At 42.7% G+C, this 18651-nt stretch overlaps 1 protein-coding gene across 3 annotated transcripts in view; it reads right to left on the bottom strand.

Annotated features, from left to right (window-relative positions):
• The window catches only part of Stx17 (syntaxin 17), a 33330-nt gene extending 15124 nt beyond the window's left edge, over positions 1-18206 (bottom strand). The window contains exons 1-3 of one of the 3 annotated variants that reach the window (XM_051161871.1): positions 18157-18206; positions 10782-10963; positions 1658-1723 (exon numbers count right to left, since the gene is read on the bottom strand). In XM_051161871.1, coding sequence (XP_051017828.1) covers positions 1658-1723; positions 10782-10904 — 189 coding nt within the window. In that variant the 5' untranslated portion in view covers positions 10905-10963; positions 18157-18206. Of the gene's footprint in view, positions 1-1657; positions 1724-10781; positions 10964-18029 lie in introns of all 3 variants that reach the window. The other 2 variants (XM_051161864.1, XM_051161856.1) reach the window with 2 other exon arrangements.
• Positions 18207-18651: the final 445 nt, after the last annotated feature.

Here is an 18651-nt window from a genome sequence, read left to right as displayed (position 1 = left end):
GGCACCAGACAGCGTTCCACTGGAACTTCCAAACTAAAGAATGGAACACATATATCCACACACATGAAAATATTATCAGCAGCAATGTGATAAGACATGCTGAACATTTTAACAAAGCTCAAAAGTACACAGACAGAAAACCAGGTAATTAAAAATAAGGTTGTTATTAACTTCAAAAAAAGAGAAAAGAAAAAAGAAAAAGCAAAGGACTGGACTGCACTTCACTATTTGACTTGGCAGAAAATAATGTCCTTATAATCAAAATAATGAGATACTGAGTACTAACTTGAACCAAGCACTGTGTATATACAACTATAAAGGAAAAATGAGTGAGGAGAACAAAGTGGAAAGTTAGAGCTCCACCCACATGGCAGGGATGGAGAGATAACACCTAAACCACCAGCTACATGGGCTGTTCAGTAATAGCTAGGTAACATGGGAAATGAGCCAAAAGGTCTCACAATGGATTCTTCCAAATAGGTCTTGAAGATAGAGAACTGTGTTCTGTCTCCAACTGTACTTTTAAAAAAAGAATATATTTTTTCAAGATTCACATTTATTTACTTATTTAGTGTGGGTGTGCTTGGTGCTACAGCATACATATTGAGGTAAGAGGACAGATAGCTGTAATAAATAAGTTCTCTCCTTCTACCATGTGGATCCTGGGGACAGAACTTGTGCTGTCAGGCTTGGTGGCAAGTGCCTTTACCTGATGAACTATCTCACTGGCCCTGAAGATACTATTTTTAAAAGCTAATTTAAAATAATTAGAATTCTTATTTTTTTTTAAATTTGTATGTACGTGTTCTATCTGCATTTACACCTGCTTGCTAGAAGAGGGCACCAGATCTCATTGTAGATGGTTGTGAGCCACCATGTGGTTGCTGGGAATTGAACTCAGGACCTTTGGAAGAGTGCTCTTAACCACTGAGCCATCTCTCCAGCCCCGATTAGAGTTGTTTAAAACAACTAATATGAGTACTGCATTTCACAGACAGAATTCTCTATCTCTCAAAGTATAGCTGTGAGTGCTGTACAGACCATGTCAGCATAGTGTACATGAACGCAATAATTAAGAAATATTTGAACAGGGCATATGTAAAAAATGTTTACCCTTTAAAGCAATTGAAAAAAAAAAGGTTAAAACTACAAATAGCATTATGTCAACCTACCAATTAATTAAAACAACCTTGGGAAATACTGTGGATTTTTTAAGGTTTTTAGAAAATGCGTAGATTGTGAAAATATAAGTTAATATATTATTCCTGAAGGGAAATTAGGTAACAGTTCCTGGTAAAAAGGTAACGTACACACAAAAGAGGATCAGCTAAGAAGGAGCAAACTGAGGACCTCAGCCCCAAACCCTACAATTCCTAACTGCTTCAACACCTCTAACTTTCCAGCCAGCGTGATGTGACAGGCTGACCTGATGGGATGGGGCCCAAACACTCATCGCATCAGCTCGTCACTCTGATCACACTGAAGCCACTGCCTCATCAGCTGTAAAAGGCACGTGTGACACAGGAATGGACTTGGTTTATGCTTGGGGCTCATTTCACATGAGCATTTTAGATACAGGCTTATCAATCCTGAATTATTTTAACAAAATTTTCTCAAGAGTCTTTTTCCTACTGATTTAGCACACCCAGCAGCTTACCTGCACAGTGCGTCCTGCATTGATGTGCTCTTCATGCAACTTGTCCCAAATTCTGCACCGTTGATACTATTAAAAAAAAAAAAAGGAAAGAAACCAGGAAAGTGTTGAGTTTATATCACGAGACCATGTCCAGTTACCACAAAAACCTTAACTCATCTATTCAAACTCACCAGGGAGGGAAATAGTGATTTCTGTGATGGTAGTTAACTTCTGAAAGCTTTCAACATTACATTTTAAAAATTTAGAAATAATAAGCTGGGTGTGGTGGCACACATGGGAAGCAGTTGGGAAGCAGACACAGGCAGATCTGAGTTCCTGGCCAGCCTGGTCTACGGAGTCCAGGACAGCCAAAGATACAGAGAAAACCTGTCTCAAAAAAACAAAAACAAAAAAATTAGAAATAATAAAAATAACACAAGCCGGGTGGTGGTGGCTCATGCCTTTAATTCCAGCACTTGGAAGGCAGAGGCAGGTGGATTGCTGTGAGTTCAAGGCCAGCCTAGTCTACAAAAGTGAGTCCAGGACAGCCAAGGCCACACAGAGAAACCTTGTCTTGAAAAAAAAAAAAAAAACACAAAACATTATCAAGGCAAATTATTATTATTATTACTAGTATTGTCAAATAAAGTTTTTGTCTACCTACAGACTGTGGGATGGGAACACAGAGGACAGGGGTATACAAGAAGCTGGAAGATGAGCAGCATTCCTTACACATCCCTACTCTGCATGCAGGGTCTTAAGTGTTTGATAATACTAATATTAAATGTTAAAAACCAAGATCAGAATTAAAAAAAAAAATCAATAAACCTCAAAAGTAGTCAGAAAGAAAAAAGATACTTGAAGTGCAAAGGAAAAAAGACAAAAGTGACAGAAATCTCTGATAAACACCACAAGCCAGAAGACAATGGAGCATGCACAGCACAGAGAGGAGACACAGCCTGACTACAACTCCCCCCAGGACGGTGAGGAGACGTGATTGCACACAGGCACAGCAGCTGACAGCATCTGTCACTAGTGCACTGGCACTATGATTTTCCACAAAGGAATGAAGAGTATGGAAAAATGGTAAATGTGTCCAGGTGTGGTGGTGCACATCTTTAATTCTAGCACTCGGGAGGCAGGGGCAGGTGGATCGCTGTGAGTTTGAGACCCGCTTGGTCTAGAAAGTCAAGGATACTTAGAGAAACCCTGTCTAGAAAAACAAAAAAACCAAAAACAAACAAACAAACAAAAACCAAAAAAAAAAAAAAAAAAAAAGATAAATGCACACAAAAATATAAACTTTTTAATAATTTCTAAACGGTTCAGCAGGTGGGTGCCAAGCCGAACTACCAGAGTTCTGTCTCCAGGACCAACTCCCATAGTTGTCCTCTGACCTCCACATGCCAACATAGCACATGTGGCTGCATGCACACACACACACATAGAGGCATGCACACACACACACACACACACACACACACACACACGACAAGTATGCATACTCATGAGGCAGCTGCTAAAACGTAATCCACACAGATTACATTATACTTAGTGGTAAGAGACCCTTTCTGAAACTAGAAAGAAGGTGGGATCTGATTTTACAGGTCCTAGTGAGTCTCACACTGGACACCCTAGTCAGCACTGTAGGGTAAAACAAAGAGATGGAGAAAGAAAAGGAAGAAAGGGAGAAGCTGTCGTCACAGGTGCCATGACTGACGGCATAGGAAATACTAAACCAATTGACAGGTTCACAGCAGCAGCAGATGGGCCAGTGATTAAGGGCCATAAAGTGATAAGTGCTCAACCTAACAAACATAATATCTACTCCAAAGCATATACATGAGGAACTGTATACCAAATACTAAAAGTACAAAACAGCAACAAACATGAAGGAATATGCTAAATCTAACATACCAGAAATTGACAGTCAGTACCTATGCCAAAGGCCTGTGTAGGCTAATTCACTGATTACATACTCCACTTCTCAGTATCCGCTTGTGCATATGGATTTTCCATACATATGCATTTGTGTGTTTTGTGCATATGTGCTCACCTTTGTGTAAGTGCACATGTCAGGAGGTGTGAATGCATGTGCATGAGTGTGTAGCAACCAGGTGTTAACATCAGTTGCCGTGTGGTTCATCAGAGTCTCTCGATGAACTTAGGGCATCCTGACTTAGCTTGTCTAGCTAGCCAGCTTGCCCTGCGGCTAGTTCATGTCAGCTTGACACAAGCTAGAGTCACCTGAGAGGAGGGGCGCTCAATTGGAAAAAAATGCCTCTATATATCATAAGATCAGACTGTAGGAAAGCCTATAGCGCCTTTTCATAACTAGTGATTGATGTGCGAGGGCCCGCCCATTGTGAGTGGTGCTACCCCTGGACTGGTGGTCCTGGGTATTTGAAGGAAGCAGGTGGAGTGAGGCGGTAAGCAGCACCCCTCTGTGGCTTCTGCATCAGTGCTGCCTCCAGGCTCCTGCTCTGAATTCCTCAGTGATGGGCTGTGGCACAGAAGTATAAGATAAACTAAACCCTTCCCTCCTACTTGCTTTTGGTCATGGTTTTGATCACAGTAATAGAATCCCCAACTAAAACTCATAGAAGATCCCACCTCTTTCCAAGTTTTGATATTACAAGCAGACCACTGTACCTGCTCAGCTCTTTGTGGGTTCTGGAACCCAGCTCTGTCCTCATGCTTGTTTGGCAAGCACTTTATTTACTGAGTTAACTCTCAAGTCCCATCATATAATATCTTACTCCTTACAATGATCTAAAGCTATTATAATTTCACCACTATAGCCAGGCGTGGTGGCTCACGCCTGTAATCCCAGCACTTGGGAAGCAGAGGCAGGTGGATCTCTCTAAGTTTGAGGCCAGTCTGGTCTACAAAGTGAGTCCAGGATAGCCAGGGCTATTACACAGAGAAATCCTGTCTTGAAAAAAAAAAAAGATAATTTTTTTTTTAAACTCACCACTATAATTGTCTAGAAACAAACATGTGCAGCTTTGCTCCCAGTAGTCAGAAAATGGCCATTAAATACATAAACGTTAAGGTCTGGACACAGTGCTGGGTTAAGATGGTATGTTTCTATCTGAGGTTATGGCATCAGTCAGAACACACTCCACAGGAAGTACCTGAGCTGGGACTGGAACAAAAAGGAAAGCTTGAATGGTGGCAGATAGTAAGGTGCAGTCATGAGACAGAAAGTGAAGCTATGCAGTGCTGCCTTCTACCTGCCTTCACCTTCATCACTGAGGAGCTCATCCTCAAGACAGAGCAGCACTAATAAGATAGCTAGGAGGAAATGAGGCTGGGTATGACGGAGCGTGCCTGTGACCCCAGCTAACCAGGCAGCCCAGGCAGGAGGATCACCTACATGCAAACGTCCAGGAGCAGCACGGGCAATGTAGGGAGACACTAGCTCAACAACAAGAAGCTTAAGGAGACAGCTGCTCACTCGTGCAGTGCTCACCTAGCATCCAAGGGGCTCTACGTTCTATCATCAGCAGATCAACCCCTCCTCCCCTAAAACAAAGAAGGAACAAAAACCAGTAAAGAGTAAACCTCCTCTCTTCAAATGAGTTCAAATCCACAGGCCCAGGAAAATCACATCTGAGTGAACCAGGAAACCTTGCAAACACTTTTGCTTATTTATGAAGAACTGGAAAAATTCCTAATATTTGCAAATATTGACCTAATTTTCACAAAGAATATATATATATATATTTAAATATTAATGTAAACCTTGGGGTAAATCTTTCCTAGACTAGCTGTGAGATGGTGTGTGAGAGCTTGGGGATCTGGAGGGCTTGTCCCTTTTCTGTCCAGCATCTTCACTGATGACTTCAAAAAAGAGAACACAGACTTCAAATTCACAGGTGACGTAAAAGAAGGAAGAACTAACACAGATGAAAGATCACCGCCGCACTTGGTGAGAATTACAGTCATGTCCCTGTGAGGCTCTGCTCTGGAGCTAGGAAGAGCAAACTGTAACAGCACTACCCAGCACAACAGCCACCAGCTCGCAGGGTTAAAGAGCGAGCAGGAGGAAGTGCCACCTGAGATCCTCACTCATCCCATGCCCTTCTCAGAAGCTCACTCTCAAGTACATAGAAGTTAAGACAGGTGTAGTAACATAGCAACCTGCAGGTAGGCAGCTGAATGGCTCCAAATGTCTCTCTAGTGACAAAGCAATGTAGAGTAACAGTGCAGGCCTGTGACCCCAGCTGAGAAAGGAAGGTCATGGGGTCAAGGCCAGCTGGGGCTACATGGCGAAACCTTGGGCTGGTGAGCAGGTTCAGCCGATAATGGTGCTTGCCGCTAAGCCCCGACCTGAGTTTAATCACCAGGAGCCACATCACAGAAGGAAGAGAAGTGACTCCAAAGGGTGTTCTCTGACCTCCACATCCACACTGTGGCATGCGTGTCCACACACATGCCATAAATAAATAAATAAATACAAAAGAACTAGAAAACAAACAGTAATACTTGACTTATAAAGCTACTGTAAGACTAAGTGCTGTGACATGTGGAGACCTGTAACAATTCTCAACAGAGGAAAGCAGTGGCCTTTCCTGCCGCTGTTGTTATTTGCCCACTGACCAAAAAGGCTGTAGAAGAGATTATGGAATGGTGAATGGCATTATCTCCTATTACAGCAAATTACAAGAAAAATAAAGAATAAAATAATTCAGGTTGCTATTGCTTACAATGCAATTTTATATGAAATTAGGATATATTATGAAAAGCTGTTATCCCAAATATTTGGTGAGGTGGGGAAAGAAGTAAGGTGACTTAATAATATCATGAAAAACACTAGAAGAAGCAATGTTTAAACTCCCAGGTAAGTCTGGGCCACTGGCAAGCATCTCTAAAGTGCCCGCGTCTATATACAGGAGATGGTCTTTGTCTATCCGCACAGAAGGACAGGCGGGTGAATTAAGGCAAAACCACCACATTATGATTTGGGTTGCAAAACACAGAAACACAACAAACCACAGCTAGAAGTGTGGCAATCATGCCAGGGTGGCTCAGTACAGACACTTACAAGGTCATCAAGAGTCCAGCTTCCTGCTTTGTGCCTCACTACTTCAATAAAGCCCTCAAGTTCCCCAAAATGCAGCAGGGTTGGCTATGTTTCCAGATGCAACAGGAAAATAGATGCTTGAAGAAAGGGGACTGTTTCCTTACATGTGTATCTTTTTTAAAGTAGGAAAATATTTCTGGAAGTTCCAAAATTTCCACCATGCCTATAGCTCCTTGGTCAGCAGACGTGGACAAGCGCTGAACCATCGCCTCAGCTAAAGGAGACAGTCACGGACGAGCGGAGGCTTCGCTCTGACTACAAAGTACAAACAAACGGGAACAAAGACATACATGCCAAGTCAGCTTCTCACCGGCTGCTGCCGGGCTGAGCTGCCGGTCCAGTCCACGTCACCTATTCAGTTCCTATCTTGTTTCCGTAACTGAACTGCAAACTTCTTGAGGATTGAAAATCTATTTTTACATATCATTCAATGCTAACAATCTAAGAAACAGCAAATACCAAACACCAATAAATACTTACAGAAAGCTAATATTTATTTCCTGTAATAAATAATTTTGGTTTCTCATTAAGCCTGGCAGATTGAATACAAATATTCATCTCTGCTCTTTTCCAAAATCTCATGAAAGGACAATAAAGAATGTTAAGAGGTGAAAACCCACAAGAGCAATGAGAACACAACAGAAGATGCCATCGGACAGGAACTTTTAAGTAAACTTCAGAAGCTGGGATGAGTACAGACACACTGCAGTGGATTTAGCAGGCCAGAGAGAACAGTCTGAGCCTGCAGAGGTGGCTGGAGGAGAGAGAGGCATGGAGGCCACAGCACGCTGCACTCCAGGAAAGCTGGCATCCAGAGCTACGAGGTCCGGGAGACCAGTTACAAGTGTGCTGCAAGTAGTTACCACACGGCCTCCCCACATGCTCAAGCAACTGCCCTGGCCCATGACCACAGAAGGCAGCCCTCACTTTAGGGGCCAACAGGACAAGCTGGGGATCCTGGCCTCCAGGCCTGGTAAAGGCAAAGATGAGATGGTGCATCCCAAGTGCCTAGGCCAGGAATCTCTGAGTGGTGGTAAGCCTGCCGTCTCCCTTGCTCACCTTTCTCCTCTTGCGTCAGATGGATGGTCACAGATGTGTAACACACCCACCCTTCCTAGCTGCCCTCTCCACCTCAGCTACAGCATCATCTCTGATAAAATAGCTCCAATAGGTAGACTGGAGCTAAACCACAGATGCTAAATCTATAAACAGGGTTGTGTCAAGATAGTGTGTTTAAATACAAGGTGATGACGATGCGGAGCACTCCCCACAGGAAGAGCCAGAGCTGGGGGACTTGAGCAAAGAACAAAGCCGGAGTGCAGGCAAATGACAGGGCGCATGTCACTAACAGATGGAAGATAGAAAGTCAAATTATTCAGCGCCATACTTACTCTACCTTCTTTACTGAGGGATTTGCCTTCAAAATAGGAAAGCGCTAATAGGGTCATCAGGAGGAAAATGAAGCTGGGTGCGGTGGAGCACGCCTGCAGGTGACGGACGGCTTCCACTGCCACGACAGTGGGATGAAGGCAAGTCTACGGCAAACAAACTCCCCCTTATCCGATAAGCCCTTTGGGGGTTCCTCCCACTTGCATTTTAGCCATAAACTACTTCATATAAATCCTGTGCACATCCCACACACTAAGGTTCTCCTTAGATCCCAACAGTATAAACAATGAAAACTGTGTCCAGGTCGGCTGTCCTGCAGTTCTTATTTACTGTGTTACACCTATGACACACTAGCTAAGAAAGCTGAATGCTAAGGCTTCAGACTTCAGGACCGCACGTTGGTAACACTTGTCATGTGTAGCAGAGGGCCACATGTTAGTAACACTTGTCACGTGGAACAGTGGCCCTCTGCAGGGCCTATGGGACATGGCCCAGGTGCCCACAGCACACTGCTCTCATTGTTTTCACTGCTGCGGACTCACTCTGCTAAAGGCTTCCCTGCAGTTTCCCTCCAGTCTGGCTTTCTGCTTTTAAATTCATATTGGATGACTGATGGCCAGAATAATAAATATTTTATCTTTCTACACCTTCTCCTCAAGAAGAATATGCCTTTTTCAAAGTGAGGGCTGTAAGACACCTGGAGCCTAAATCTAGGTCTTAACTATTCTGTACAGAGTAAGGACTGCAGTTTTCAGGTGTTTCATGCCACAGCCTAGCCATCAAATGCACCATTTAAGCCTATGCACACAAAGAGGTGCTTTCCGAAGCAAACAAGAAACCCTGCAGACAGTGATGTGCTCAAGGATATTTTTAAAAAGAGCATAGATCAATACGAGTGTACTTTCTTGGCTTTAGATAATATCATTTATCTGTCCATTATAATTATCTGATAAGATTTAAAGGTTTCATAATAAGCACAAATGCTAAAAGAAACATGTTCAGGCAGAGCAGGGTCAAGGGGACTAACTCCAGGATAATTTTCTTAGGGCACCAGGTACAACTAATCCAATCACCCGGTCCTAGTCCCACTACCGTGCTGCAGGCTTCTCACTTTGCCATTGATAGGATCTCATACACAGGTAGCTAGGATTGAAAGGCAAGGACAACAGGCATTTCCATACAAATTAAGAAAGACGTCGTAAATCTCAAAGATAAAGTAGGACAATAAAGGGAGGAAATCTCTTTAACAGCCATAGACCTCTTGTTTCTACCTTCCAGAGTCAATTCATAGTCCTAATTCTTACCATCTTTGTAATGGAGAAATTGAGACAGCTCAGGACTCTGAAGCCTTACCAAACCTTGCACCTTATCAGATCTTTTACAGACTTTTAGGGCTGTAACAATATAGAAGCTGAACTGTTTGTTCTGGATTGCTCAACTCTAGGCAAAAGATTTGCTAAGCTGTGTTTCTCTATCCCATTAGGCAAAGTATGGAGATCTTTCACTTTCTTCCATTCCAAGAATAGCCAGTTAACCAGACAATCTCTTCGTATCCTGACAAGCTACAGCCATCACTAGTGCCTTGTACGTAAAGAAAAGGAATTAAGGGTGAAAGCCCACTAACCCTCAATTTTAGAAAAGACCCTCAGAGAAGCTTTTATTGGAGACATCTTAGAAATTAAGGATTTGGGAGTAGTGGGTCTTTGATGTTTGGTTGGTTGGTTTGGTTTGTTTTTCAAGATAGGGTTTCTCTGTGTAGCCTTGGTTGTCCTGGACTCACTTTGTAGACCAGTCTAGCCTCGAACTCACAAAGATCCACCTTCCTCTGCCTCCCAAGTGCTGGGATAATAGGCATGCGCCACTGTGCCCAGCAGTTTGCGTGTGTGTGTGTGTGTGTGTGTGTGTGTGTGTGTGTGTGTTTAAAACACTTAAATACTAGAAAAATCAGTAAAAGAAAAAAATGGTATTTATTAGTGAATACAACTTATATTGAAAGGCTTAATGCACATACCATCCATCCTAACCTGAAATAAAAATAAAAATGAAAAGAACAGAGGATCACACAGCTCAGTGGGAGGACAGTCACCATTCTATGTCAAGGCTGAGTTCTCAGCAAACCTAAGGCAGCTGTAACCATCAGCCCCGCCAGGGCAGGGTCTATGCTGCTCTCTGAGCGGCTCATCTACCGTCTATTTTCCCAGCCCACCTTGGAAGTACCTTTCAATATGGGGTCTTTGTCAAAGAGAAGCAGTGAAGAAAGGAAATTCCCTCACATCACACAACTATTTACATCACTTACATGTGCACCCAAAGAGGATGGAAGTCACTGATGGGCACAAGTTCAAACACTTGCCACAGGGTGAATAAGATTAAGGTGGGTCCATTAGCCTCAGTGGCCCACCTTCACAGGAGAGGGCACTATCAAGCAGTTCCAACTTAATTACTAGCTACCTAAAGCCTCCACATATAAATTTAAAAGGCATAAGTTCTTCTCCTATCTCCCGTCCTCAACATACTAAAAGGAACACATGGGAGTTACACTTGCAGAACGTGCTGTACCAGCCAGGTGGAGTTGTCTTAGGAAGCCTCCAAGGTCTCTACTGAAACACAGACAGCAAATAAGAGTCCACCAGGCACCTGTTTCTGGGGTGGAGATGGAATGCTCACCTTCTCAATGTTTATCTGGTGTTTTCTTAATCTCTCCAGGTCTGTGGGGATCACTATCTTAGTGAATTTCTGGATAGCTGGTTCAAGCCGCCGTAAGGTCACCTTTTCTTCCTCTTCAGCCATCTTGAAGCCTGTTGAATCACTTCCTCTTGCAGCGGCTCCCTTCTCTCACACAGAAACACCTAAAGGGGAACATTGAAGAGTGATTTTACAACAGATTCCATTCTTTTAAATATAAACAAATAAGTGGTGGAGAGACAGCACAATGGTTAAAAGCACTGGCTACTCTTCCAGAGTCCCAGGTTTAGTTCCCAGCCCCCACGGGATGGCTCACAACTCTCAGCCGCTCCAGTTCCAGGCGATCTGACACCATTTTCTGGCCCACTCTGGCACTGTACATGGTGCATAGACACACACAGGGAAACACTCACACATAAAATTAAAAAAAAAACTTAAAAGTCACCAAATATGTAATTATACTTTACTAATACATATTAAACCCCAAACTAAACTTGAACAGCTTTATTTCTCTATAAAATGATGAATATTAAAATACTCTTTTCACAAAAGTAGTATCTAGACACTCATAAGTACTTTTCCGACAGGATTTCATAGCACAGGCATGATGGGAAACTCTAGATTGGCCTGGAAACCCCACTCCTCCTGCCTCTCCCTCCAAGCTTTCTCTACAGAATGTTCACAAAATATGTATAAATCAGGGCCCACAAGATGGCTCAGTGGGTAAAAGAGCTTACCTTACCATCAAGCCTGAGGACCTGAGTTCAACATCTGGGATCCACATAGTAGAAGGAAAGAACACACACATACACAGAGAAAGAGAGAGAGAGAGAGAGAGAGAGAGACAGACAGAGAGAGAGAGAGAGAGAGAGAGAGAGAGAGAGAGAGAATAAAAAATACAATTAAAGTTTAAAGAATATAAAAAAATGAACAGAATAAAATAAAACTATTAATGATCTCCTCAATTGGCAGCTTCCTGAGGTATTTACAATGTGCAGTATGTGTGTAAACACAGTTAAAAATGAGGAGGACTTCCTGATATGCTTTGGACATGAAATAGCCATCTTTTATAAAACTGCCCAATAGCAAAACTCAAGGAAAAAAAAACACTCTTAATATTTCTGCTTGTACCCAACTCCATTTCCAATGTCATCGTAATGTAATTGTAATTATCTACTTCAACTATGTTGCAGAATACAGAACTCTTCTCACTGAAGGTCCTTATCTCCTCCTTTCTTAAACAAAGTGATTAGCAGTACCTGCTAAATGACCAGCAATAGAACTCCAATAAGAAACACATTTACAAGGCCCGGAGACAGACAGCTCGTGGGTAAGGGTGCTGGCTGCTGAGACAGAGCCTGAGTTTGGTTCCCAGGTCCTACATGGGAGAGAGCTGACTCCCACAAGTTTTCCTCTGACCTCCACATGCACACATAGCACACGTGTGGCGGTTTGGAATAGACAGATGGAGAGAAATGCTTCCAGATGCAGAGGCTTGGAGGAGACTAATGGCTGCATCTGCCCTTGGCAGAGACAGGTATAGCCCAAAAGAACCCAATTGACCCTACTCATCTAGGAGAAGTAAAGCCCACCCCCCCTCTTCACTAACCTTTCTCCTATATAGGGTTGGGAGGTTGAAAGGGAGGTTGAGGGCTAAACACCTCAAATAAAGTAGAGTTTAAAAAAAGAGCACTACATAACAGACACAAATAAATTTAACTTTTTTTTTTTTTAAAGAACCAGATTCTCTGCAGATGTAAAGGATGTTTTGCTGTGTCACCAGGATTCTATAGCTGTTGGCATAATATTCTTGTGGACTGTGCACAGTTTACCTTTGTTCACTCAAATGCTGATTTCTCTACCCCGCTATCTGGTTGCACTGTGGTGTTTAGTCTAAAATTCTCCTGTTTCAAGTTTGTGTAAACATGTCACCATTTGTTCTCTGTATTGCCAATAAAAGCCAACCAGCCAATGCTGAGTAAGACAGAGAATAGGGCGGGGCATCCTGGTCCAGTGAGAGGAGGAGAAAGAGCAGGGAAGCCAGGAGGGATGCACCCTGTGGAGAGGAGCATGTGGGAAGCATCAGGAAGAATGAGCTGGACGTAGGCTATGAGCATGATGTGGGAAACCTGAATGGGAAGAAACTATACTAGCTTGGAGGGTTAGGATGGAGTAATTATTGCCCAGCCATTGTGCTATAAGCTAATTAAACAGATCTTAGTTTCTCTGTGTGGTTATTTGGATATAAAGCTGGTTAAGAAGTAACTGCTGATTTACTAAAATTATAAATCAATATTAAATATTAATAATCATTCAACACAGAGCCATATAAAAACCCCAGCATATGCTTTGGGGGATGGGTCAGAAGAGGTAGGAGCTGGAAGTGAGCATGCTAAAACCTTACACTGGCTTTAACTAGAGAAATTTTATTTACATCGATTTTATAAAATTGAGCTTGTAACACGTCTTATATAAGTATGCACTCCCCTGATGAACACCACTAAAGTATACGATGCCTTGATGTCTCCTCCTTAGGCCAGTCAAAAAATAATAATAAAGTTGAACATATAATCCCATTGGGTTTTGGCTTCTTAGCATAGGCCTCACGGAGATACACCTTCATATACTGACTCTGTGAGACTGTTACTCTTTAGGATTCATTGCTTTCAGAGTCTCTGAGATCTAACAATAAGAACTGCTTTAAATAATGCTCTGTTTTTCTCCTTTTTCCCACAGTTGAAAATCTTAAAGCAATGGCTATAAAAGTACTTCCATTACCCACTGGCTAAGAACCTAGTTCTTATGCCTGGCCTAGATCATGGGGGAAATTTCCACACACCCAGAATACAGAAGCACAGGGCAGACAAGAACTAGAGACATGGACAGAAGAACAATGTCAAAAGAAATAGATTCAAACTAAGTTAGGAAGTAACAAGAGGTCTAGAGATGAGAAAATGAGAAAAAAAAAAAACATTTAAGTCTATTCTTAAATATACAAAGACAAATGAAGGAACAAATGGTTCAAAATGACATAAAGGAGTGGGCTTCTTTTTTAATCAAAATAATGTTACTAAAGAGTTAACAGGCCAATTGGAACATAAGGCAAATTTAAAATTTCTAAACTGAAAACCTCAAAAAATAAGAGAAACAAGAAATCCTGCATGGCTGGAGGGCGGACTGCGGAATGGACGCTATCAGGACTCAAGGGTGACAAGGTGAAGACTATAAATGAGAAAATAAAGGAATAAACACACAAGCTCAGTAACAAATACAAAAGAATACAGAAAACAACCAAAACAAATTATTCAAAGAAAATATGCTGAGAATTAAGGCAGAAGATCTCAAGTTGGAAAAGTGCGTAAGTCTGCTACGTAAATAAGACCAACTCACCAAAGCACAGATAGGAAACTGCAGAGCATCAAGGACAAAGAAAGAGATCTTAAAAAGCAAAACAGAGATAAGAGATAAATGAAAACAACAAAAGCAGCCAACTTTTCATCAAAGCAATATATCAAAAGATAGGAATGTCTTCAAAGTCCTCGGGAGCTGGTACATACCCAAGCAAATCATCATCTACGGTGAGGTAAAAATAATTATTTTCAGACATGCAAGACTGAGTTTAACAAACGCCTCATTATAAGAACTACTAAAAGGAGAGAAAGGGATGGAGCCAGGGAAGGAGTGAAAGCACGTGCCTCTGTGTGTGTGTGTGTGTGTGTGTGTGTGTGTGTGTTTGTTGGTGTCATATATATGCACCTCAGGGTCCCTAGAGTTTGCTAAGGTTTCCGGTAGGTAAGGTGGTCAATAATTTATTGAATTCACCCTTCTTCCTTCAAAACACAAAATATTGCAAAGAATTATGAAAACATTTTAACAATTAAAAAATTAAAGGATAGAATGAGCATAATAACCTATTACTGGATTTAATACGACTGAAATGAAAGGATTAACTTTGAATAACATGACCAAGTATACAAAAAATGTCACCATGTAAATACTTTTATTTCTATACCTAGTATAGTATTACATTGTATATGTTCCATAATCCAATCATCTATTGTTAGATCTATTTAAGTTGATCCCAGTTTTCCACATTATAAATCATACTGTGATTACTTTCCTCATACATAAATCCATACTCCACCTATGATTACTCTAAAACAGACAGCTGAAAATAGAAATATTAAGCAGACACACTTTAAGTTTTAAAAATACACTCATTGCCAGATATGCCATAAAAGGGCCTTCCTATTTATGTTCTACCAGAAGCACTTCTCAATATTCTAACCAATGTTTGGTTTGATTAGTGGGGAGGGGGGCGGATGGTATTCTAAGAGACTTTCGCAGTTCACAGTCTCCTCCTAGCTAGAATTTAAATATTTTCTATCATTTTCTATTTTTACAAAATTATAATATGTAACTATATTATTATATCTGAAAGCATAATATTCAAATGTTTCCAGGCATAATGATACTATAACAGAATATTGTCTAGCATGGCATCAAATCATGAAATAGATCAATCACATTTGTCATCTGTTATGGGAAGATGCCAGTTCAATGTCAAAATGTGGTATGAAAGTGTGTTTGAATACCAACTAAAAGTACATTCCATCATGTTTTATCTTTTAGTCATAAAGTTGGAACATGTTACCTGATTAAAACAGTAGGCTTAGAAAGAGAAAGAGCTCACACCTGTAAAAATGTCCAAAAAACATACAAAACACCTAAGTTCTCAAACTTCTGTCAAGTTGTTTTATTATTTTAATGCTTTTTCTAAAGTAAAATATTCGTGATAGAATGTATTGTCATGGTGGTGATATACATTTATTAAAGAGTAAATGCCACATCACACAAATTGTAAAACACCAAGATATAAGAGAAATCTAAAATAAAAAATAAATCATCAGTAAGACTGCACTACCATGGCACTAAGTGGAAGAAGAAAGCAGTCAGCCAGGCGGTGGCACACACCTGTAATCCCAACACTCAGGGAGGCAGAGGCAGGAGGATCTCTGTGAGTTCAGGACTCAGCCTGTTCTACAACGAGAGTCTAGGAACCAGGAAGAGAGAGACAGAGACAGAGACAGAGGCAGAGGCAGAGAGAGAGAGAGAGATAGAAATTGAGAGGAAAAAAAGAGAAAGTAAAAGAAAGGAAAGCACAGACCGTGGTAGTTTTGCTGAACATTGTAAGGCTGAAGGTGACAACAGCTGTACTGTGTGTTTCTCTCGGCAGACATTTTAGATGTTCTGGAATCACCTTCTGCATATACCAGTACTGAACACATAATGAAACATTTCCCAGGAAATCAGTCAGTTCTCACTGCTAAAGAACAAGCAGAAGCCAATCCCAGATGAACCTGGTCATGTGAAAAGACAATCAGAGATATCATCTGCACTTCCATTTTTTTAACCCTATACAAATAGATACAGAAATAAACATTGGTCTTGCATACATAGGTGTGTGTGCGCATGTACTGCTCGCTCTTGTGAGGTTCTGAACGTAATGGCACCCTAGCCGCAGTGAGCATCCCTAGGCCACAGGTGTTGGTATCTAATACCATTCTGAAAGCCAGAGAGGAAGGAAACCAGGAGTCCTTGGAGACGTGGTTGATTCCAGGACACTGGCAGGGGAAACACAGGGATACAGAAAATAAGGACAACACAAAACCTCCCAAGGTCAGAGTGAGAACAATTTGATATGTAAAATGCATAACAGTAAAGCGATCATGCGGTTTGGTTTGGGTTTTGGTGTTTCCAAGACAGGGTTTCTCTGTGTAGCTCTGGCTAGCCTGGAACTCCATCTGTAAACCAGGTTGGCCTTGAACTCAAAGAGATCTGCCTGCCTCTGCCTCCCAGGTGCTGAGATTAAAGGCGTGCGCCACCAATGCCTGGCAATCACTTTATATTGACACAAAGAATTGAATACAGATAAAGAAATTCGAAGAATGGGCAGCCCCTCCTTAGAGAAAAATTCCAATAAAGGAAGGAGGGAAATTGAAGGCTGCCACAGTATCAAAGTAATAGTACTTGGAGAATTAATGGAGAAATTGCTGTGGAGAATCCCCCAGATACCGAGTTTAACTAAGCAATCAAGATTGGCACCACAAGCAGTTGGTCCCACCCGAAGGTGCCATAAACTGAGAAGGGTACCCATACCTTGTGGTATTCTTAACAAAAAGCGAAACAACCCAGATCACAACAAACGATGGACAGACTCCTACTTGAAAGGTACAGTTGACACCCTTGACTCTCCAAAAACATAAATGTCACAAGAGTATCACATTAGAAAAGGCGATGGCAACATGTTGATAAAGACAGAAGCTGGGTCTTAGATCACACTGTACAAGAGACACCCCAGACACCTAATATTAATCTTTAGCTTTCAATGACTGTTCTATGTATGCTATACAAAATGCTAACACAAGGGACCTATAATTTTCTGTATTACTTGTGGGAGCCTCCTTCCCCTCTCCTCCCACCCCCTCTCTCTGACACAGGGTTTCTCTGTAGACCAGGCTGGCCTTGAACTCAGAGATATGCCTAGTTCTGCCTCCCTAAGTGCTGGAATTAAAGGCGGGCACCACCATCTCCAGCTACTTGAGCAACTTTTCAATAATTGTAAATTACTCCAAAGCTTTTGCTTCGTGTTTGTATTCGTGCGTGTATAAGAATTGCTGTTTTATGGACGAAAGAACATTTAGATGCCAGGACTGCGATCATTTTCCAGACGTTTGCAGTGAAATGTGTCAAGTGCTTTACAAAATCTCTTGGTACTTGCGACTAAGGTGAGATGAGTACTATTGATACTCGGGTTCTCGAAGAAGAAAAAGGTGAAAGTAAATTACTCGAGTTATGTATAAGCGAAAGAGCCCCTTTCCAGAAAATGTCCCAAATAGCTGACAACACCATCCTTCGTGTGGGTGGAGCACTGAGTATGAGTGCTGGCTCGGGCCCCGCGGCTGAGGCCTCTCCGCGTCGCGTCGTCCCTGTCGGAGTCACCAGGGCACCCCAGGGCCACACCGACTACCCCAAGACCCCAGCGGTGAGGCTGGGCGGGCGACCAGGCGACCCAGGGCCCGGAGCCTGTTCCCCTCCCCCGCCAGAGACCCCAGAGGCCATGGTGTCGCGGGGCCTCAACCTCCCCGCGCCCGCTGGGACAGCTGCTCCAAAACTGAAACCTGGGAGGATTGGCTACTTCTGGACGCCGCCCCCGGAGCTCGCATTCACACTGACCCGAAGCTGGGCTTGCTGCCTGGGCCTCTACGGTGCGTCCACAGCCCGGCCCTTGATAACACATCGCAGCCCCGCAGCAGCGCCCGGGAGGCTGCGGCCGGCCGGCGGGTTAGCCCCTTACCTCCCGCCTAGGCGTTCTTGGCCGTCGCTACACACTGCGCAGGCGCGAGCAGGGTAGGACGCATCTAGGGGTGGGGCATATCCTGGGGGCGGGAATCTATGGCCCCGCCCCCTATTGTCCCCGTGGGAAGGCAGGTGGGATGTAGCGAATAGTTAGTTCACTGGCGCTTTGTAGGTCGTCTTCTGTACTGTGTCCAAGACAATTTAGATTTGTGTAACAGTCAGCATGCTACAGTTTTCCTAAACGTTTTCTTGTATTCCTTGAATTTTGTTGGCGAGGATGACCACGTGTCCCTAGGTGTGTGAAAACTGAAGCTCTCAGAAAGGTATGACCCTCAACCCCCGACCCCCAAAGCCCTGAATGACAGCCCAGGGACCCTCTGAAAGGCCACAGGCACAAATGCAAGCGGGGACGAAGTATGGTTTTGTGCAGACCCTGCTGCAGTGCTTTGGCCGTCTGTCCTTATTAAAATGAGAGTTGTTCACTTTGAGGTTC

Source organism: Acomys russatus, chromosome 2 (assembly GCF_903995435.1).
Source record: "Acomys russatus chromosome 2, mAcoRus1.1, whole genome shotgun sequence".
Taxonomy (NCBI): Eukaryota; Metazoa; Chordata; class Mammalia; order Rodentia; family Muridae; genus Acomys; species Acomys russatus.
Note: the sequence above shows the minus strand (reverse complement) of the source record. Positions and strands in the feature narration are given on the sequence as shown.